The following is a 24,278-nucleotide window of genomic DNA, read 5'->3' on the forward strand; positions in this document are numbered from 1 at the left end:
AAAGATCAGCAACATTCTCTGTGAGATCCGAGTGGAGGCCTTCAGCTGCTGAGACAAGTGAGCAACACACTCCCTAACCAAATCTCATGGGGAGAGAGTCCAATATCCACTTACGGGCTTAATAAAAAATATATGTAGACATTCAAGCCATAGTTTTCTAGTTTCCTACACTACTTTTTCCACTACAATGTAAGCAGTAGGGGGTGTAAAATAAAACCTCATAACTTTTTGTAGAGCCTCTCCCATTAAAATAGTTCCTCTGTTACTCTCTCTAGCTTCTGGGACTCTGTACTTACAAACTACTTTTGATAACACTTTTTACTGTGGCCTTTGCAGTAGCATTCCACTGGACATCCAGAAAACATGTTCATACAGACAAAATGCATACTCGTAAGATCCTGACTTGGGCATCTGGATATCTTTTTGTAATCTCTGGAAGGGAAGTTCAGCTTTTGGTAACACCTTTGGTAACAGGTAAAACAAGAAGTGGTATATTATAAAAACAACTGTGGAGAACCCTGGCGCTATCCCACACTTATTTACTAAGATAGCCATAACTGTTTTTGACTGATGACACGGTCCATGTGTCATGCTGGAGGGAATAGAGTGGCTGGCAGACATAAAAGATCACCCTTTTCCAAAGTCCTCTTTCCCCTTTTCCAAAGTCCTGTTTCATAAGAAGTTGTCCCCCTGTGGACCACTTGTTCTTCTCGTTCTGGGGTCCTTAACCACTTGCCGACCATGTCACGCAGATATACTGCGGCACAATAGCTCTCCTGGGCGAAATCCGGTATGGGTACGTCGTACCCTTTTTCGGCCACCAGAGGGCATGTGTGTGCGCGACACACAGCAGGGGACACGAAGCGCATGGCCTGCGGGCACGATCACCGCCAGCCCTGCGCGATTGCGTGCACGAGCTCCAGCACAGGGATTTGTGTGTGTAAACACACAAATCCCTGTGCTGTCAGAGGAGAGGAGCCATATCGTTTGTTCCTACTAAGTAGGAACTAGTAGCTCCTAGTCAATCCTATCCCCATACAATTAGAACACAATGAGAGAACACACAATTAACCCCTTGATCGCCCCCTAGTGTTAACCCCCTCCCTGCCAGTGACATTTACACAGTAATCAGTGCATTTTTATAGCACTGATCGCTGTATAAATGCCAGTGGTCCCAAAAAAATGTCAAAAGTCTCCAATCTGTCCGTTGCAATGTTGCAGTACCGCTAAAAATCGCAGATCACTGCCATTACTAGTAAAAAAAAAATAATAAACATGCCATAAATCTTTCCCATAGTTTGCAGATGCTATAACTTTTGCGCAAACCAATCAATATACGCTTATTGCGTAGAAGAATATATATTGGCCTGAACTGATGAAGAAATTTTTTTTTCTTTTTTAAAAATGGGGATATTTATTATAGCAAAAAGTAAAAAATATTCTGTTTTTTTTTTTTTTCAAAATTGTCACTCTTTTTTTGTTTATAGTGCAAAAAATAAAACCTACAGAGGTGATCAAATACCACCAAAAGAAAGTTCTGTTTGTGGGAAAAAAAGGATGCAAATTCTGTTTGGGTACAGCTTCGAACGACCGTTTAATTGTCAGTTAAAGCGATGCAGTGCTAAATTGTAAAACGTGCTCTGGTCTGGAAGGGGGTCAAATCTTCCGGGGCTGAAGCGGTTAAAGTTTAAATGTTAATCCCAGCTCTACTGGGCCAGAACTAGGGTGGAATCTGAGCTGCACAGACCCGGCAAGTGTCCAGGGCTGTTATGCTGCCATCCTTAGACGCCTGGTTTTCTTCCATGTGTGAGTTTTAATGTTAGTATCGCTACCTCAGCAGGAAGCTAGAGGGCTGAAGACGGCCAATCAATTAACTTAGCATGCTTGATTGGTTTACCTGCCGAAGTAAAAACAAACTTCTGGCCCTTCAATCGGAACCAAAATCACTCTAAATCTGTACTATCTATATAAATATATATTCTTTTAGTTGCTCACAGACTTTGCTAAAGCATGGCTCTCTGCTTCTTGATCTAGGGAAGAAGGATCCAATGACTCTGAATACAGAGCATCCTTCTGGGTTGATAAACTGCATACTCAGTATGGGTATTTCCATCCTCAGTATAAAACTGGGATCAAACCTACAAAAAATGTAATATCTGGGTCTTCAGGGAGTGTGTCCTTAACTGAACTAATGGCAAATGATTCCTACATCATCAATTTAACATGGGGTTTTTCATTGTCTCCAGCATCCTCCAATACAGGCATTAAGATGGCTGGATTTAAATGTATGCATTTTTCATTGTTGGATTTGCACATAAGCAACAATATAATACTGTTTGCAATATTTGCTGCACAGAATAACAACAAAAGTCCGATGGAGCAAAGTCTGATCGTGTGTACACAAAAGCATCGGACTTTTGTACAAACTACAGTACGCGGCCGCGAGAATGTTTCCGGCGAGAACCCATCGAGCTGGTTCTCGATGGTACAGATGTACTGTACATCTCGCGTTGGCTGCAATAGGAAAAACACATTTTCCTATTGCGGCGAGCACGAGAGGGAATTCCCCTCTGGGGGCATGCCAGGCCCTTAGGTCTGGTATGGATTTTAAGGGGAACACCCTACGCCGAAAAAAACGGCGTGGGGTCCCCCCAAAATCCATACCAGACCCTTATCCGAGCACGCAGCCTGGCCGGTCAGGAAAGGTGGTGGGGACGAGCGCCCCCCCTCCTGAGCCGTACCAGGCCGCATGCCCTCAACATGGGAGGGGGCGTCCTGCTTTGGGGGAGGGTGTTTTGGGGCGCCCCCTCCCCCAAAGCACCCACCCCCCATGTTGAGGGCATGCGGCCTGGTACGGCTCAGGAGGGGGGCGCTCGCTCGTCCCCACCCCCTTTCCTGACCGGCCGGGCTGCATGCTCGGATAAGGGTCTGGTATGGATTTTGGGGGGACCCCCACGCTGTTTTTTCAGGCTAATTCTAATCAGGACTCGAAAGAAAGCAAACATGTAATGAAAACATTACTAGTGTGGTGTGCACAGTGAGTGCAGTGTGCAGTACATACAAAATAGAATACAAGAATATACATATCTTACAAATTTCCTTTACAGACTGAAGAAATGTAAAAAAAAAACAAGTTTAAAACAAGTAAATATAATATACCTTCCTATCTATTTAATAAAGCTAGTCCCAAAGGAATTAAAAATAGCTAATGTTGATTGAGAGAGTTTGGTTCTGCTTTAACTACAGTGTTGTATGTCGCAGGGTTGTATTGATCTCTGATCAAGTATTCATGATGATATGTTTTTTTCATGGTTAATCTGAATGGGGCTACAAATAGCAGAGCCTTGAAATGCCTTTTTTTCCCATAATCAGAAGGATGTTTTAGCACTGCTGTTTAAGTGCCACCTAATGTACCTAGGCTCTTCATGTGTTGCATTAGAGGGCAGGTTTTGGTCTAAGCTTTGACAGTGTAATAAGAAGCAGTATTGGAAGGTTCTGTTTCCTGAATAATGAATGTAATTTCAACAGGCAGGTTAGAGTGCAAGCTGAAGACTACGTAATAACAAAAGGGAGTATTGCTGTCATAGTGTGCACTCTGTGAATTAAATTGCATTTCTTTTAACAGGCTTTCCAAATAGTATTGTTGGATGTATGAACATAATAACAATAATTTAGAATCTTTGCTACATAGTTTCAAGGCTACTAAAAAAGCACTTTGTAGAACTTTGATATCCAGCTGGAGAAAATTCAGCTTGTGGAACAGTAAAATTTCAATATATTACCGAAGACCAAACCAAGATGGACTTGTAGATCTTTATACTCTAAACTCTTGGTCATTGAGCTCTTGGTCATAAACCAATCATTAAATAAAAAAGGATTAAATGACATTGTGCATCTTTTTAGATTTTACTGTTCTGACGGTTAGTTTGGAAAGTTAAAGTATACTTTTTTTTCCTTGTTTTCAGTTTTGGATTTTGGATAGCGTATGGAATAGTTATACGAATGCAACAGGGACTGAGAAGAAATCTCTCCAAAGTGAGGGTAAATCCCCTTTTAGAAACCAGTTACTGGAATATATGTTTCCACTAGAATGTTTCTTCTCCCTTCCTGTTCGCCCCGTAAACACGGTCGGAATTTCCGACAGAAAAAGTCCAATGGGAGCTATTCTTCGTATATTCCGACCGTGTGTATGCCCCATCGGACTTTTTCCGTCGACAATTCAGACAGACTTAGATAGAGAACATGTTCTATATTTTTCCGACGGAACAAATTCCTATCGGGATAACCGTCTGTATGCTGTTCCGACGTACCAAAAATGACACATGCTCTGAAGCAAGTACGAGATGTCGTACGTGTTGTACGTCACTGTGTTCTTGACGGTCAGAATTTGGTGTGACCGTGTGTATGCAAGACAGCTTGAGCGGAATTCCGTCGGAAAAACCTTCAAAGTTTATTCCGACGGCAAAACTGGTAGTGTGTACAGGGCATTAGGGTGACAATGGTAAAATTCTGGATTTCCCATCACTTCCCATCACTGTTGCCAGGACAAATAAAAGGGACAAATCTCCCCAGCGGAGACACAGAGAGCAATAAACACTTTACAGTGGCTTTAGCGCTTCCCCACTATCCAAAACAAAAATGAAAGCTTTAAATATACTTTAGGTAACTTGCTTCAGACATAATATATAACTAGATAATGCTCTAACAGCCTGAGAACTACTGGATTTGGCCTTTGCTATTTTCGAACAGTGGAAATCAATATCATGTAAGTCAGACCTGCTTGGCATTGTGGCGTTTCAATTACTGGTGAACTCGGCCTGCCCAAGATCAGCTGGGAGAGGTGTGCCCAGATGTAATTGCTCTTCAAGCCTTGTTCCCAACTGTGAAGAAATAATTGTTCTGAACATATTGTGGCATGTGCCTGTTTAAACCCTGGCTGAATGACATTTAGTTTGCTTAAAAAAAAAAAAATATGTATAATAAAGTGTTGTGTTTTTTTTTTAATAAAATACCATTTGAACCCTTTTCATCCTTTAGTGACTGTTGTCCAGTACATATTTAGGTCAAATAGGCCTTTTCTATTCTATTTTGCAATATATAAATTTAGGATGTCAGTGCAAGTTGGACAGATTCCCTATTCCTTTTCACTAATCAGTAAAAACCATGCTAACCAGTGTAAGCTTCTGCAGCTGCCTGCCTGCCTTCTGCCTGTCTGAGAACACATGCATTTAGCAGTCCAGAGGGGTGAAGAAGTTTTAAAAAATGCTAGCACTAGCTTGGTATTGGCTGCTTGCCATCAAAATCTTCATGTCAAGAAGTCTAGCACATGATAATCTTCTCCAGCCACAATTGGTACATTGGTTTTTGGTTTAATACCGCTTTATGTTATGCCAGAGCATGTAACATATATAAAGTAGGTGTTATGTCAATTTGGCTTCAAAAGTGGAAACACACTTTAAAATGGTTTGCTGTACTATTAGGATAGGTGCAGTATAGAATTTCCAAATAATGCCTTGAATATAAATGATATTATGACAGGAGTATGAGCTACTTTTTATAAAATGTTCTGTCATAACGGTTATTGTTAAAAAAAAAAAAAAAACAGCTGTTAAATGTTAAAAAATATATATTAACAAAGAAAACAATGCAGTGCCTCCAAATACATAATATTACAAACTTAAACTGCATAAGGATGGGGGTGGATGTGAAATAACTATAGCCCTACATAGGTACTATCCCAACGAGAGAGTATAAATCAAGAGTAATGATAGGATGGGGTGGGACTTTGTGTGTATCTTTGTAGGGTCTAAACAAGAGTATATACCACGTTAAAAAAAACGTATTTAACCGATTCAGCCCCGGAAGATTTTACCCCCTTCCTGACCAGAGCACTTTTTGCGATGTGGCACTGCGTCGCTTTAACTGACAATTGCGCTGTCGTGCGATGTTGCACCCAAACAAAATTGTTTTTTTTCCCCACAAATAGAGCTTTCTTTTGGTGGTATTTGATAACTTCTGCGGTTCTTATTTTTTGCGCTATAAACAAAAAAAGAGCGACAATTTTGAAAAAAAAGCAATATTTTTTACTTTTTGCTATAATAAATATCCCCCAAAAATATATAAGAAAACAAATTTTTTCCTCAGTTTAGCCTGATATGTATTCTTCTACATATGTTTGTTAAAAAAACCCACAATAAGCATATATAGATTGGTTTGCGTAAAAGTTATAGCATCTGCAAAATAGGGGAAAGTTTTATGGCATTTTTATTATTTATTTTTTTATTAGTAATGACGGCGATCTGCGATTTTTATTGTGACTGTGACATTATGGCGGACACATCGGATACTTTTGACACTATTTTGGGACCATTGTCATTTATACAGCGATAAGTGCTATAAAAATGCACTGATTACTGTGTAAATGACATTGGCAGGGGGGTTAAACACTAGGGGGCGATGAAGGGGTTAAGTGTGTTCTAGGGAGTGATTCTAACTTTGGGGGGATGGGTTTCCACTCCCATGACAGCGATCACTGCTCCCGATGACAGGGGGCAGTGTTCTCTGTCATGTCACAAGGTAGAATGGGGAAATGCCTTGTTTACATAGGCACTTCCCCGTTCTGCGGCTCTGTGACACGATCGCCGGGAGACCGGCAGACATCGAATCTGCCGGTCCCGCGGACACAGTCACGCTGTACGTGGGGGGCGCGCATGCCCGCTAGCCCCACCAATTAAAGGGGACGTACAGGTATGCCCATTTGCCCATCGCTGCCATTGTGCCAATGTATATCGGCGTGCAGCGGTCGGCAAGTGGTTAAACTTTATTTTTCATGTATTTAAAAGCATATGACAGTTACACAGATACAGTTAATAATAATTGGGTCCAGGGCATGCTGATCCTGGTATGATGGATCAAAAAAGTGTGGCCTACGCGTTTCGCTGGAACCCCGCTTTGTCAGGGCCTTGAAATAGCACAAAAATACTAGAGGTATTGCAGTAACCGGAGAGTACAATATTGACAGTTGAGTTATAAATCGATTTTAACAAATGTTAACATTTTACATAGATATAAAAAACATAAAAAAGCATTGACTTTAGGGGTTTGTGAAAATATTCACAGTTAACCATTTTAAGGTTAATACAATAATTCATTTTTTAATATAAAGTTACATACAGACTATTTGATATCCAGCGGTATCTCATAAATAAGGGGCAAGCCAAAAAAAGGCTCAGAGTCTTTGCAAATGATAAGATTACAAGATGAAAAAACATTTTACAATTGTTAATTGGTTTACCTTTAAAACTGTGAAACTTAGAAGACTTGACAACCTGGTCCAGTGGAAGAAAGGCCTGGGGAGCCCGTGGGGATAACCTCCCTATGCTCACTGGGGCAGTTAGGGCAGACTCCTGAATGCATATGATAATAGTATCAATATTCATGCTGATGGTGTATTTACAAACATAAGTGTGCAGGCCAAAGATTTTAATTAGAGGTCATACCTGATGTTAAAAAGGGAATCTTCATATAGTTACAGAGATTCCAGGGTAAGGAATGCACATATTATGGATAAAAGGAATATTGGGTAACCATAGGTAAATGGTGCATCAATTTATCTTTGGATCCTCAAATCTCCACAATCATGTACATATAGAGTAGTCTCAATATGATCTGACATGGAGAGAGGAAAAAGGAAAATAGATGATATTCTATTTAAAATAAAGCCAGCAACCAAATAGGGAATGTTTTAAAATCCAACAAATGGATTCTTACCTGTTTCACTTGGTAAGCCTGTCTTCTTCCAGCGTCAGCACACAAGGGGGGGGGGGGGGGAGGACCGCTGAGTGGAGGCTTGCACAAAGAAGGGTATTTATACATATGTCTGGGAGTCTGCCATGATTGCTGGGGGAGAAAATGGGGGAAGGATCCCTGAGGCAGCCCGCGTTGCCCGGATAGTGGATCCAGATAGGTTCCTTGGGATCCGGAGGGACGGGGGAGGGCTCTGAAGGGGCCAAGTGAGGCACATGCTATATCTAAAGCATGTGCCTACATGATCCATAACCTCAACTTGCAGGTGATACAAATCAGTTTAGAGAGACCGAGGCCACACCTGTGAGCAGAGGGTGGAGCACAATAGGCTCAGCGCCGGAAATGACGTGCACCGGATGTGCGTCATAAGCACTGTATGCGTTCCACAAGGGCGGAAGTGGGGAAAACCAGAAGTGGGGCAACCTGGAAGTTGCCCCAGATCATAATCCTAGATGGAGAAATTTTGTGCAAGGAAACGCCTCTGTGGGATGACAATTGTGTCCAAATGTAAGAGAGGTCCCGCTCGTGAAAATTACACCCAGCAGGACCTCTAAATCCCTCAGGCAGTGGACAGACACGGCAAGGCGAAGCTCATTGGACTGAATGAGGTGTAATAAAATCTGTAAATAAAAAAAAAAGAAAGAGAAAGGGGAAAAAACACAGAGCAAATATCAAAAATAACAATAGAGTAATACAAATATATAATTTAATCTAATAAAACATTTAATATTCATTGTAGTAAAAAAGCAAAAATATATATATGGAGATATGTAACCTTAAATTAACCTGTCCCTAGTCTTTCATATGAGGCAACGCTGGACATTTATACAGTGTTTGCAGACACCCAGAAAACATATATATGTTGTATATGGCAGCAGGTGTATAGTGATACACCCCTCACATCTCATTAGTCTCATTAACAATGTAATTTTAGATTATAAACGAGTGCATTATGTGAAGTAAAAATAAGAAGAAAATAAAAATAAGAATAAGTAAATACCTATGAATAAGAGGGGGGGAAGGGAAAGAGAAGGGGGGGGGAGAAGGGAAGGGAACTGAGGGGAGGGGGAAATGGGGAAAAGGTGGGGGAGAAAAAGGAAGGGGGGGGACCTGTAAAGAAGGGGATTATGATGGAAAAACATAAAGGGTTATTCGCTGTCAGTAGAGGTCAGATGTCTAGAGAAAGGGGTTATAACTAATAGCATCATTTAACCCCGGTGGTCTGGTAGCTTTTAGATTAAATATCCATTTGGCCTGTAAAATTTTTTGGTCAAAATCACCCCTTCTCTTACTGGAGAGTGAATTCTGGCAAGTACTTGGAATTTTAAAGGATCTGTTTTATAATCATGGAATTGTGCAAAGTGTCTGGGTATAGGTTTTTCAATGATTCCTATTTGTATATCTGTAACATGATCCTTAATGCGTTTCCAAAAAATCTGTTTTGTTTTACCCACATAGTGGCTTCCACAGCCACATGTGAGCAAATATACTATGCCAATGGTGTCACAATTTACAAAATGATACATGGTTAGATTTTCACCTGTAGGCAGGTGAACGCTCTTCCCTGGTTGGATAAACCTACAAAGGTCACAATTTCCAATTTCCGCTCTGGGGGCTTTCACACTGGAGCGGTGTGCTTACAGGATGGGAAAAAAGTCCTGCAAGCCGCATCTTTGCAGCGCTATAGGATCGGTATATTCACCGCTCCTAAAGCGCCCCTTCCCATTGAAAACAGTGGGGCTGCACTGCAAACCCGCCGGCAAAGCGTCGCTGCAACGGCGCTTTGCGGGCGGTTTTAACCCTATTTCGACCGCTAGCGGGGGGTTAAAACCACCCCGCTAGCGGCCGAATAGCGCCTCTAAAACGACGGTAAAGAAGTGCTAAATATAGCGCCGCTTTACCGCCGATGCTCACAATGCCTCAGTCTGAAAGTAGCTTTAGAGATGGATCATCTCATAGGAAATGCCAATGTGTGCTCAAAATGGATTTTAGAGCTTGATGTTGATTGGTATACTTTGTAATGGGTCATATACCTTGTGAGTCAGAGGATGTTGGAGTTTCTCCCTGAAATAATAGTAGGTCTCTGGGGTTATCCTTTGCATTTCTATAGGCCCTTTTTAAAGATTTCTTACTGTAGCCTGGATCTAGGAAACGTTTCTGTAGGCAAGAGGCTTGTGCTTCAAAGTCCTCTTCGCTGCTATAGTTGCGTTTAGCTCGTAAATATTGTCCCTTAGGGATGGATTCAATTAGATGAGAGGGGTGGGCACTGCACAAATGCAATAGAAAATTACCCTCTGTATCCTTGCGGTAAAGGTTGGTGGTTATTGCTCCTTTTTCATCCTTGTGTATAATGAAATCCAGTAAAGGAAGAGTATTGATATTCCAATTAAGTGTAACTGATAAATTATAATTGTTATGATTTAGCCTTTCAATGAATGACACAAGGTGCTCAGGCGTCCGTGTCCAAAAAATCAATATATCATCGATGTACCTGCACCACAACAAAGTGTGGCACAGGTACATCGAATAGTGGTCCGACGCAAACACCTCATGCTCCCACCACCACCCCCCCCCCCCAGGTACAGGTTGGCATACGATGGGTCACACTTGGTCCCCATTGCTACCCCCTGCACCTGGAAGTAGTGGGAGGTGACTGCGTTGTGTGTCAAAATAAAATACATTTCAGTGATGAAAGTATTATACGGAATAGTGTTGAGATCCCTTTCATTAAGAAAAAGTGAAGTCATCATGACTCCCTTGTCATGAGGAATACTTGAGTATAGGGCCTATACATCAATTGAGGCCAAAATTGTGTGAGTAGGGACAGATAATCCCTCCAGAACTGTGAGTACATGAATAGTATTCTTTAGGTAGGTTGGTAAGCTTTCTACATGGAGGCGTAGATAGTCTTCAATTAAAGAGCTAGCTTGTTGGGTTAAACTACCTATCCCCGAGATAATTGGTCTTCCAGGTGGGTTTTGGTGGGATTTGTGAGTCTTAGTTAGGGCATAAAAGATGGGGTTGATGGGGTGGTGAACTTTCAAGAAGTCACTTGTGTTTTTAGAAATTAAACTTCTGGAGAAAGTTCCATCTATGATTCTGAAAAATTCCTGTTGGAAATCATGGATCCATGAAATTGGGATCCTCCAGAATCTTGTGGCACATAGCCATGTAGTCTTCTGTGGTTTGTATGACAAGGTTGCCTGCCTTGTCTGAGGGTTTAATTATTTTGTCTTGTCTCGCTTTGATACGATTTAGGGCTAGTCTTTGGGTAGAGGTTAAATTTGATTTGTTAGATTTTTTATGTAATTTTTGAATATTTTCAGTTGTTCGATCAACAAATGATTTGAGGTTGGAATTAGAAAAGGATGGAAATTTTCGTGACTTGTTTTTATATTCAGGGGGTGTAAAATTAGGGTTGTCTGATTCTTCTGTACTGGTTAGAGCCTGATACATCTCTCTAGGGTCATCCCATACTCCCCCTTCCTTTTCCAGCTGTTCCAGAATTTTCAACATCCTATAGTCCATGCGGGACCATTTTATGTTAGGGTTCTTCTTAGGGTGAGTAGTTTGGTCATGCCAGTATGATTTAAAGTTAAGCTTTCTAGCAAATAGATTGATGTCTTTGACACATTCAAAATGATCCAAATCCCATGTTTTGTACAGAAATTGAGTCCTAACCCTAGGACCTCAAGTTCTGTTGTTGTAAAGGTATGTTGGGTGAGATTAATTACATCAAAAGTTCCTGATTGAGCTAAGTGGAGCGAACTATAAATTGGTCTATGTGACTTTGTGCCGTGTTGTGTGGTGGTCTGGGGGTCACTGGTGTTTTGTCAAATTTGATTGTCTAGGTTGTTTAGGAGTGGCGCCAGTGGCTCCACTTGGGTAATTTTTACCCCATGTGTCTAAAGAGGTGTGTGCGACATCTTCCCCATCGAGAGGTGGAGGTGTTTTACGTGAAAGTGAAAATACACAGGAAGACATGGATACAAACCGCACTCAAGCACAAAAATGTAAAACACCTTCTACCTCTCTATGGGGAGGATGTCACACACACCTCTTTAGACACACGGGGTGTGTCCACCACCTGAGGGATTTAGAGGTCCCACTGGGTGTAATCTTCACGAGCGGGACCTCTGTTACATTTGGATACACCTGTCATCCCACAGAGGCGTTTCCTTGCATGGAATTTCTCCATCTAGGTTTCCGATCTGGGCCAACTTCCCTCAACATGGGGGGTGTGTGCTTTGGCCCATGTTGAGGGCATGTGGCCTGATATGGTCTGGGGGGGGGTGCTCGCTCCTCCCCCCCTTTCCTGACCTGCCTGGCTGTGTGCTCGGCTAAGGGTCTGGTATGGATCTTGGGGGGTAACCTCACGCAAAATTTTGGCGGGGTTCCCCTTCAAGATTCTCAGCACACAAGTCGCACCGCAAGTCAGATCATCTTGATCCAACTTCTGGTGAGACTTCTTTTCAAATCAATGGGCTCCCATAGGGAACCATTGATTTTGAATAGAGACATAGAAACGCGGGACGGTGCAGAACGCTGTACATACAGCGTTAAGCCCCGTTAAATCGCGTTTAACACCGGTGTCTGGTGTTTTTACAGCTCTAGCGCTGGAGCCTCAGAACGCACTGGTCCTGGGTTTTTTATGGAGCTTAAAAACGCTTATGCCACTTACAGCTGAAAAACGCCATGGTGGGCATGAGGCCATAGGCTAGCATGAAGAGGCGTTTTTAAGCTGCAAAAAACACTCAAAAAAGTGGCTGTAAAAATGTCTGTGGGCATAAGGCCTTAACATAAATCAGTGTAAATAAAAATCTAATGCAAAAGAGTCCAAAATATGTGATAAATATCACCGCAAAGAAAGTGTCTTCCACCAGCTAATGAAAATCCTCTCCACCATGTGTGAGCAACAGAACTAAAATGCACTCACTGGCATTAAAGCTGCCAGAGAAAAGCAGCAGCATGCGCGTTTATGTCAACAGGATCCTTCACTCGTGGTTAACCAGCTCCATTCTCACAATCTTCAGGGGGCGCTAGTACGCGTGGCCTGAAGACATGCTTGCGCATGAAACACGTTGGACACGCTGACATTTTGCCGTCCCTTCCATGCTTGGAACTGGCGGCTCTCTTTGTTAGTGCATGGTTTTATTTGTCATGACAATTGTTTTATTGGCATTTGGATGAAGCCTTTTACTTTTTTATGTGGAATCTATTTTTTCTTATAAATATACTACACTATATGTGGTCCCCTGCTTGTGGCTCTGTGTCATCAGTGCTCTTTTCCCCAGACAGTATCAAACAAACCTTCTGACTGTCTCCAGTGATGAGAAGCAGTACTGCAGGGCGACTCCATTGTGAGAACGGAGCTGGTAACCACAGGTGAAGGATCCTGTTGACACAAACACGCATGTTGCTGCTTTCCTCTGGCAGCTTTAATGTCGGTGAGTGCATAGTTCTGTTGCTCATGCGTGGTGGAGAGGATTTTCATTAGCTGGTGGAAGACACTTTCTTTACGGTGATATTTATCATATATTTTGGACTCTTTTTTGCTTTGGACTTTTATTCACACTGATTTATTTTTATTATCATTTTTGAGTATTGTGAATGCTTTTTGCACATTATGAATGCTGTGTTGATAGCACATTTTTTAAAGGGGTTGTAAAGGCATAAGGTTTTTTATCGTAATGCATTCTATGCCCCGGGTTGTAGCTCCGTGTCTGAATGGACACACAGAGCGGTGACTCAGCTCGGGTGCCCCCATAGCAAGCTGCTTGCTGTGGGGGCACTGAACAGAAGGGAGGGGCCAGGAACACAGATGAGGGACCCGAGAAGAGGAGGATCCAGGCTGCTCTGTGCAAATCCAGTGCAACAGGGAAGGTAAGTATAACATATATTTATTATTTTTATAGGAAAAAAAAAAAAAAGTCTTTACAATCACTTTAAGTTTGTAATATTCTATATTTAGAGGTGCTGTATTGTTCTCTTTGTTGGTTTGTTTGGGTACTGTATATTTACCTATTGCAAGCTGCCTATTTCTTTTCTTTAGCGTTGACCCCCTTATTATGTTAAAAAATTATATTAAAAATGCATCTGGAGACCAAGAAAGGGCTTGAAAATGCTGATGGAGTTATCTACCCTCACATCTTTGGAAGTAGCGTTGTAAGTTTAGATGTTAGTATGATTGTAAGTTTTAATATTACAGTAATTATTTCTTTACCCAGCATTGGGTTTGTATTCTAGTTGTAGTTTTTGGTAGATGTGTCCTTGCCATAGACGGTGATGCAGACTGAGCCCACTTGATGGAGTTGCAAAGTCCCATGCAGCTTTCTTATAGCATCATTTCACAGCTCCCTTGCTCACAGGCGAGTTGACAGCATCAGCTTCACCATCTGTTTCATTCCCCAGTCTCCACAGTTGTGTTCAAGGTGAAGCATAACTTGTGAGGTTCATGCTGATTCTTCAAACTTGTTGTCACAAGCTGGAATACCGAATGACATCAGAGTCCCTAAACACTCTTCCACTTAACAAGTGAGCTTCCCCTTCAACACTTGCTGGAATTCTATTTATAGAGCTACAGTAAATACAATTCATGATTTAGAGTATAATAGTGACAAAAGCTAGATTAATCTTTATATTCATTTAAATAATTAAAGCAGTATTAAACCCAAAAGGACACATTTATGCACACATTTAGTGCAACGTAACAATTCTCAGATGTGGTGGCTGTATTCGTTTTACATTTTTAGGCTTTCTTTCTTCTATTTTCACCTGGTGATCCAGCCAGTAAGTCTGTTGTTTTTCAACAAAAAAGCTCTCTTGCAGTTTCAAGGATGAGACAGACCATTTAACACTGGCATGAGTGCTTCAAATAATCAGTTTTTATTCATTTTTTAAAAACCTTTATTCCAAATAGAAAAAAAAACAGTTTGCTTTAACTGATTGGAAAGTACTAGTTGGAGTTTGGCTTCAATTTGTTAGTATCTAAATCTGTTAGTTCTTCTAACACTCCCCTCCCCCCAGATTGACAATGCTGCTGTCCAAATCTGCCCACTGTACTTTCATCCAGAGTGGTGTCTGCATAAAACAAGAAGTTACTGGCCAGATCACCAGGGGAAAACAGGGGGGAGACCAAAAAAATAAAAATATAATGCAGCTACCGCATCTAATGATTGGTAAGCTGCAATATATTACATTTTTGGCTTTGGGTTTAATAACGATTTAACTTCATGTATTAGTAATTATTTCAGTAATTCAATTCAAAAAAGTGAAACTCCTATATTTTTTATAGATGTGTTACACACAGAGTGATACATTTCAAGCATTTTTTTCTTTTAATGTGGATGATTATGGCTTACAGCTAGTAAAAATCCCAAATTCAGTATCTCAGAAAATTAGAATATTACATAAGACCAATAAAAAAAAATAATTTTTAATACAGAAATATTGGCTTACTGGAAAGTATGTCCATGTACAGTATAGTATGCACTCAATACTTGGGGCTCCTTTTGCATGAATCAGGGAATCAATGCAGCATGGAATAGAGGTGACCAGCCTGTAGCACTGCTGAGGTGTTATAGAAGCCCAGGTTTCTTTGATAACGGCCTTCAGCTCATCTGCATTGTTAGGTCTGGTGTCTCTCATCTTCCTTTGACAATACCTCACAGATTCTCTATGGGGTTTAGGTCAGGCGAGTTTGCTGGCCAATCAAACACATTGATACCATGATCATTAAATCAGGTATTGGTACTATTGGCAGTGTGGACAGGTGGCAAGTCCTGCTGGAAAATTAAATCATCTCCATAAAGCTGGTCAGCAGAGGAAAGCATGAAGTGCTCTAGAATTTCCCGCTAGAGGGCTGTACTGACTTTGGACTTGATAAAACACAGTGGACAAACACCAGCACATGACGTGGCTCCCTAAATCATCATGGACTGTGGAAAATTTTGCATTTCATTTGGAAATCAGGGTCTCAGAGTCTGGAGGAAGAGAGTCTGGAGGAAGAGTGGAGAGGCACAGAATCCAAGTTGCATAAGGGCCAATGTGAAGTTTCCACAGTCAGTGATGATTTGGGGAGCCATGTTATCTGCTGGTGTTGGTCCACTGTGTTGTATCAAGTCCAAACTCAGCACAGCCCTCTACCAGGAAATTCTAGAGCACTTCATGCTTCCCTCTGCTGATTAGCTTTATAGAGATGCTGATTTCATTTTCCAGCAGGACTTGGCACCTGCCTACATTGCCAAAAGTACCAATACCTGGTTTAATGATTATGGTATCACTATGCTTGATTGGCCAGCAAACTTGCCTGATCTAAACCCCATATAGAATCTGTGGGGTATTGTCAAGATGAAGATGAGAGACAACAGACCCAACAATGCAGACGAGCTGGGCTTCTATAACAGCTCGGCAGTGCCACAGGCTGACCGCCTCCATGCCACGCTGCATTGATGCAGTAATTCATGCAAAAAGGAGCCCCGACCAAGTATTGAGTGCATACTATACTGTACATGGACATACTTTTCAATAAGCCAACATTGCTGTATTAAAAATCCTCTTTTTTTAAAAATTGTTTCCTTTTTTTTATTGGTCTTTTGCAATAATCTAAGTTTCTGAGATACTGAATTTTGGGTTTTCACTAGCTGTAAGCCATAATCATAAAAATTAAAAGAAATAAATGCCTGAAATATATTGCTCCTTGTGTAACGCATCTATATAAAATATAAGAGTTTTACTTTTTGAATTGAATTACTGAAATAAATTAATTTTTGATGATATTCTAATTTTATGAGATGCACCTGTATATGTATGGCGCTGTGTAAATGAATGCCGCTATATAAGTACCTCTAATAAATAATAATAATGTTAATAAATATGATTGATACAATGTTTGATACAAAGTGTTCAGTACGTTCACTTGTTTGTTATTTTTTGTTTATTTACAGGAGGTTACCACATGTTCAGCAGATTATTACAAATGGACTCAGTATCTGTTTGCCAAAATGTATGAATCTGGACTTGTATACCAGAAAGAGGTAAGTAACAGATAAACTGCTTGTTGAAATTTTTTGCCATTTGTATAACATTGGGGAGATTTGCTTTCACTCTCTGTCTTAAGATGAGCTTGGACACCCCCTTAAACTCCTTTCTAGCTGAATGCCAAAATCTGCTATATTTTTTTTTTTTTTTTTTTACACCTGCAGGCCGTGTGTAGGGGAGGGAATGACCTGGCCCGCAACTCCTTGGAGTTTGAGTTGAGATGAGTTTGGAAGATGCCCAAGCTCATCTCTATCCCTGTCTCATAGCCACAACAGGCAGTCATCAGGGTCCCCACTGGAAGATTTCTCTTTTATTCCTGGTATGGTGACCACTAAAAAAAGAACAAATACAGAGAGTGAATCTTCCTGCTGGGTACACAGACAGAAATGAAAAATGGACAAGTGTTCTAATCTCTCTTAAGACCCCTTTCACACTGAGCCGCGGCTGCGTTAGTGCTAAAGTGCCACTTGTTTTAGCCGTGCTCTAGCACTGTTTAAGCGGCGCTAGCGGGGTGCTTTTAACCACAAAGAAGGGGTTAAAAGCGCCTGTGTTGCGGCGCTTCCGAAACGCTTTTCAGACCCTTTGGAAGCGCTGCCTATTCATTTTGATGAGCAGGGCGTTTTGGGAACGCTGTATACAATGCTCCCAAACCGCCCCAAAGATGCTGCTTGCAGGACTTTTCCAAACGTCCTGCAAGCGCCAGTGTGAAAAGACACACTGAAATGAATAGGAGACGGTTTTCAGGCATTATTTAGGGGCTATTTCTAGCACTAAAACTCTTGAAAACCGCCTCAGTGTGAAAGGGGTCTAACTCTATCTAAAACAAAAAAAAAAAAGTTTTGCCTTCAGTCGTAACCTCAGTTAAGTGTAACCTCACTTCAGTTGTTGCATCCCAAGGTCAGTTATATTTATTCTATAGATTTTAGCAAACGTCGCTGTATTCTGACAGCAGAGGACACCCTGTGTGCGTTCTGGGAACCACACCTACACAAATGTTATATTGGAATACTGCAGCTATGCCCTGTGAATGTGCCTTCCATCTACTTTATTTCAGGGATATACAACACTTTATTATTACAGATCAAGGAAGCCCTCATCACATTATAGGAGTTGGGTAGCTGAGCATTTTTTTTCTGGTTCAGACTTGCTAGGTAGAGTGAACACACACTTAGTTATTGTTCGAGGTTCTGTGTTGCTTAGAAACAGTTTTTCAATGGACAAAAACTGTTTTTCATCAAATTATTTTTTTCTCTTTCATTACCTTACCTTACATTACATAAAATCAAATAGAAAACTCGGACACAGACTTAGACTAAGTTCACACATGTCCGCTTCGAATTTCCAAAGCAGCGGTTCAGCTGCAATTTACATGCGGTTCAAATGCAAAGCTGGCGGCCACCGGCGTCTTTAACATTAGCTGGTTGTTAAGGAGCGTGCCAGGAAGCCGGCCGTCATGTCCCGAACAATAGGTGACTCCTCATCTGTCAGTGAGGTTCCTCGCTGACAGCTGAATGTACAAAAAAAAAACATTGCCGGCAACTAAATAATATTGTGAAAAAAAGGGAGTGGGGCCCTCCCAATCCATACCAAGCCCTTTCGAGTCTGGTACAGATTTTAAGGGGAACCCCATGGCAAAAAAACATTGCCGGCAATAAAAAAAAAATTGTGAAAAAAATGACGCGGTGTCCCCCCCTCCCCCCTTAAATTCATACCAGACCCTTATCCGAGCATGCAACCTGGCAGGCCAGGAAGGGGGAGGGGGAGAGGGGACGAATGAGCGCCCCTCCCCTCCTGAACCATACCAGGGCACATGCTCTCAACATGGGGGGACTGCCCCCCCACTTCAAAGCACCTCATGTTGATGGGGACAAGGGCCTCTTCCCCACAACCCTGGCCGATAGTTGTGGGAATCTTCGAGCAGGGGACTTATCGGAATCTGGAAGCCCCCCTTTAACAAGGGGACCCCCAGATCCCACCCCCCATGAGAATGGGTATGGGGTACCATGTGCTTAGCTGTGTCTATTCACAGCTATCCACATGTAAACAAACTTGCCGGTTATCGCTGTTCCTTTCCTCAGCATGTCGCAGCATGAAGGGAGGAGAGCCGGTAACTGGAAATTCTGACAGCACACATTTACACTGATAATCAGGGCACTGATCATAAGTGCCCTGATTAACAGTGCTGCCTGTCAGTGCCCATCAATGCCACCCATAAGTGCAGCCTCATGAGTGCCCATCAGCGCACATCAGTCAAGGAAAAAAATCAGTTATTTGCAAAATTTTATAACAGAAACTAAGAAAAACTTAGATAAAAATTTCATATGGGTACAGTGTTGCATGATCACGCAATTGTCATTCAAAATGTGACAGCGCTGCTGAAAATTGGCCTGGGCCTGAAGGGGATGAAAGTGCCCAGTTTTGAAGTGTTTAAATGGAATGTGGTGCGTTTCTGCAAAACTGAAAACACACTGTAAAACGCATTGGTGTCAACCTAGCCTAAGCATATAAAAAGGCCTGTGGAAACTAATTCTTTAGTCTTGCTAACAGGTAAAATGTGGACTAAGGTCTTGGGCTTTAGGTCACCCAAAGCTCTACAAAGTCTCAAGGCTCCTAAACCCAGCTCAGAACTTATCAACCCCTTGGTGCTGAGGGTATGCAAATATGCGGCCTCACTGGACTGGGCTTTTTTCCGTGTGGCTGCATATTCACATATCTGTTTTCGTGCTGGGAGTGGGCCGTGAGAGCGGGACACAGCTCCCGATTCCGGGTCACCTGATCTCTGTGATAGTCTGATTGGCTATCATAGTGATCAGTCACTGTGAAGCCTGCCCCCATGTTTTCTCTTGCTGGATGGAGGATAAAGATACACTGTATCTCTCTCTCCTTGCAGAGAGAAAAAAAAACAACCGTGTGTAAAAAAAATTAAATAAAATAAGAAAGATACAAAAAAATTAGAATAAAATAAAAAAGGGCTGTAGTATGGGTACAAACAACAACTAACACATATGTGGTATCACTGCGATCGTTAGGAGCAGGAGAATTTATTTTGGCTAAACTTAGTTAAAAAATAATCCTTTTTTTTTTTTTTTTTTTTTTTTTTTTTTTAACGTGGGCCAGTTTTCCTTTGATATATATATATATATATATATATATATATATATATATATATATATAACTATAAAAATCAAAAGATATTCATTACCGTTTACCACCCAATAAAAGCCCAATTTGTCTTGAAAAAAAACGTGGTATAATCTACCTGAATATGTACGGTTTTACTAACACATGTCAAAGATGAAAAATTGTGCTTAGGCATTAGGATTTGTTTTACCCTTAGGCACTAAGCGGTTAAGAACTGAGAAAACTCAACTGGTGCCATTGTCCATAGCAATCTGCTTCCAACCTTCATTCTTTCCCACACAGATTAATAAAAACAAAATTTGAAGATCATTGGCTGTGCTCCTGTTGAGACAAAGTTTGTTTCAGACACTGTTTATTAACCCCCACCTTCCAGTGCAACCTGCCGGTGCCCCCACAGTGCCACGAATCAGTGCGTAAGTGCCAGCAATCATTGCCACCTATCAATGCCCATGAGTGCCACCTATCAATGCCCACCAGTGGTGCCAATCAGTGCCACCTAGCAGTGCTGCCTATCGGTGTCACCTACCAGTGCCGATCAGTGCCCATCACTGCCACCCATCAGTGCCCATCACTGCCAGCTATCAGTGCCACCTATCAATGCCATTCAGTGCTGCCGATCAGTGCCACCCATCAGTGCCACCTCTCAGTGCCACCTCATCAATGCCGCCTATTAGTGCCCATCAGTGCCGCTTATCAGTGCCCATCAGTGCAGCCTATCAGTGCCCTTCAGTGCAGCCTAATCAGCGTACATCAATGAAGGAGAAAAATTACCTGTTTGCAAAAGTATTAACAAAATATAAAACTGTTTTGTATTTTATTTTAAAAAATGGTCTTTTAAAAATGTTTTTATCAAAAATAACAAAAACAGAGGCGATCAAATACCACCAAAAGAAAGCTCTATTTGTGGGGAAAAAATGATAAAAATTTCATTTGGGTACAGTGTTGTATGACCACGCAGTTGTCGTTCAAAGCGTGACAGCGCTAAAAGCTCAAAATTGGTCTGGGCAGGGGGGGGGGGTTAGGCGTCCAGTAAGCAAGTGGTTAAACTTCGCTTGCACTCTCCTGTGGCGTGATGATGTGACTTACGCGCGCAGACGTGGGAGTAACATCACCACAGCTTGGCCATTCAAGCAGCTGAACAGACCGCACCTGGATGGAAGACTGGGAGAGGATGAAAGCAGCCGTGACTACCAGGACACTATGTTACATGCAGAATCATGTGAAAAGCGCATGTCTAAATCGCGTAGTGGGAACACTCAGTTCTACTACACGATAATGTGAATGGGGCCTTAATAAACATGAATTAGCCTACAACTGTATGAAATTGAAAGGTAATAAGTTTAAAGTCTAATGCCGCATACACATGATCAGAAATTCCATCAGAAAAAACGTGGATGGTTTTTCCGACGGAATTCCGCTCAAGCTTGCCTTGCATACACACGGTCACACAAAAGTTCTCTGAACTTTCGACCGTCAAGAACGCGGTGACGTACAACACTACGACGAGCCGAGAAAATGAAGTTCAATGATTCCGAGCATGCTTCGAATTGTTTCCGAGCATGCGTGATTTTTTGCGCATCCGAATTGCATACAGACAAACGCATTTTCAGATAGGAACTTTTTCCAACCGAAAAATAGAGAACCTGCTCTCAGTCTTTTGCTGGCTGGAATTCTGCCAGCAAAAGTCCGATGGAGCATACACACTGTCGGAATTTATGACTAAAAGCTCACATCCGACTTTTGCTGGCATAATTTCTAATGGTGTGTATGGGGCATTACAGTATAATGTGTTTGTAAATTCTTTTTCTTAAAATAACAAACAAGTTTATACTTGCCTGCTCTGTGCAATTGAATTGCACAGAGCGACCCTGAACCTCCTCTTCTTTGGTCCCCCGCCGAAACATCTGGCTCCTCCTCTTCTTGGTTTGTCCACAGACACAGACAGTGTGGTTGGCCCTGCCCCCACTCCCTCGTCAGAAGATTTGACTGACAGCAGCAGGAGCCATTGTCTCCCTTTGCAACCAGGAAGTAAATGGAGAGAGCAGCTGCAGACAGGCACATTACTGGATCACGTGAGGACTCAGGTAAGTATTGGGGGGGGGGAGGTGAGGTGGGGCAATACTTTTAACTAAACATTTTTTTACCTTAATGCAAGGAATGGAATTTAGAACCACTTTAAGACCCCTTTCACACTGAGGCGCTTTACAGGTGCTATAGCGCTAAAAATAGCACCTGCAAAGTGCCTGTAAAGCGCCTCTCCTGTCACTCCCATGTGAAAGCCCGAGGGCTTTCACACTGGAGTGGTGTGCTTCTTTGAAGCGCTTTAGGAGCGGTGTATACACCGTTTCTAAAGCGCCCCTGCCCGTTGAAGTCAATGGGCTGCGCCACCGAAGTGCCGGCAAAGCTTTTACCCCTTTTTCGACCACTAGCGGGGGGGGTTAAAAGCGCCGCTAAAACGATGGTAAAGCACCGCTAAAAATAGCGGCGCTCTACCGCAGACGCCCAGGCTCTGTGAGTGTGAAAGTGCTTTTAAGGCAAAACTTTTTATTTAATTTTTTTATAGTGCAGGGCATGGTTAAATAGCTGTTTTTGCCATCTGTGTCTCATTTTAGGGATTCACTTCCTGACCTGTAGACTCAACAGGTCATTAGGGAATATCTTTCCAATATGAAGGACATCCCCTCTAAGTTGTTTCTGTAACAGGTGTTTGCATTGGAAGATTTTCTCTCTATTCCTCTTCTGGTGGCTGTTAAAAATTTGGAGTTTGCCCTCATTTTCATTCTTGGGAGAATAGTGATTGGGACAATTAGAGAGAGGAAATCCCTTTAACGGGGACACAAAAGCCTATAAAAACCTGAAAGTGGTTCTAGCCCCTGATCAATATTCAAATTAAAAAAAAGTCTTGCCTTTAGTTCTTCTTAATTTTTGTTTTGTTAGCAATTTCCTATTACCAGAAAGCTTTGTCCCCCATTCGCATGTCCCTTGCTTCAAATGTTGTGACAAAGCTGTTTTGGTGTTTCCTTGTAGAATTTGTCTTCTTTCCAAAAAGGAATTAATTTGGCCAACTCGTAAAGTCTAAATGAATCATAGTGATTTTCATCCAGGAGCTGGCGTTCTGATTGAATGAGCTCAGGAGAACATTTGTTCCTCTCGCTGTTATTATTGTATCTGGTTCCTGGCTGCCCATCACAGCTCAATGTTCTTTTTGCAGTTAATTAAGAGAGTTATTTTTGAAATTTTGATGTGCCTTTTGTTTGACTAATTACTGTCATGGTTTTTGAGAACCTGATCTTTAATAGGATCATGATAGCTGTAGCAGATTATTGCACAATGCACATATTTGCAGTATTTATTTTTCTTCCTTACCAATCTTAGTCTTTTGCACTCACCGTAAAGTTTTGTCCCCATTTGCATGTCCCTCTGCTTCGTATGTTGTGACAAAGCTGTTTCGGTGTTTCCTTGTAGAATTTGTCTCCTTTCCAAAAAGGAATTGAACTGGCCAGCTCGGAATGCCTGGATGAATCATAGTGTTTTTCATCCAGGAGCTGGTGTTCTGATTGAATGAGCCCAGGAGAACATTTGTTCCTCTTGCTGTTATTATCGTATTTGGTTCCTAGCTGCTCATCACAGCTCAATGTTCTTTTTAAGGAGGTATTTTTGAAATTATGCTGTGCATTCTGTTTGTTATATCATTGCACAATGCAGATATCTAAAATACAGATTTTATTATATAATGAACACCGTTATGTCAGTAAAGTAATATTGGGGGGCTGCCATTGTTAGCCTTTTTCTGAAAATGCTATTACTTCTAAGTCATTGACTTGGAATTATAATGCAACAAATAAAAGTCAGAATTCTGTTTCTTTATACTTTTTTAGATCATTGGCTCATAGTAATGAAGCCAAAGAATCAGCATGACAGCCAGATGTCTAGCAAAGGGAGAGGTCAGGACAGCTTCCATTTTTCTCTCATAACAGGTTGCCTTAAAAATTTTTCTTAAAGCCAAAACTTTTTGGACAGAGTCTTGAGGAGTTAAAACCTGAGTCAGGTTTTTATTGTGGTGTGTGTTCCAGTTGGGCAGAATTACGCTCACTATGTCCTATGTGTCCTGTTGAACACTGTCATCGGTACTAAAAATAGGAAAAACGTAGAGTTGTCACCTGAACTTAAATAGAGGGGAAATGTTCTTATGGGGACACTTACTTTGGTGACAGGTCATCATTTCCTGTTGTGCCTACAGGACAGGAAGTGAAAGGAGCTTTCTCAAATGGGACATAAAATGGCCAACAAAA

General features: G+C 41.6%; 1 protein-coding gene across 2 annotated transcripts in view; it reads left to right on the forward strand.

Annotated features, from left to right (window-relative positions):
• The window catches only part of LARS2 (leucyl-tRNA synthetase 2, mitochondrial), a 349,131-nt gene that overhangs the window by 174,152 nt on the left and 150,701 nt on the right, over window positions 1-24,278 (forward strand). For both annotated transcript variants that reach the window (XM_073630436.1, XM_073630437.1), the window contains one exon: window positions 16,752-16,841. In XM_073630436.1, coding sequence (XP_073486537.1) covers window positions 16,752-16,841 — 90 coding nt within the window. The remainder of the gene's footprint in view (window positions 1-16,751; window positions 16,842-24,278) is intronic.

This window comes from Aquarana catesbeiana, linkage group LG05, assembly GCF_042186555.1.
Source record: "Aquarana catesbeiana isolate 2022-GZ linkage group LG05, ASM4218655v1, whole genome shotgun sequence".
Lineage (NCBI taxonomy): Eukaryota > Metazoa > Chordata > Amphibia > Anura > Ranidae > Aquarana > Aquarana catesbeiana.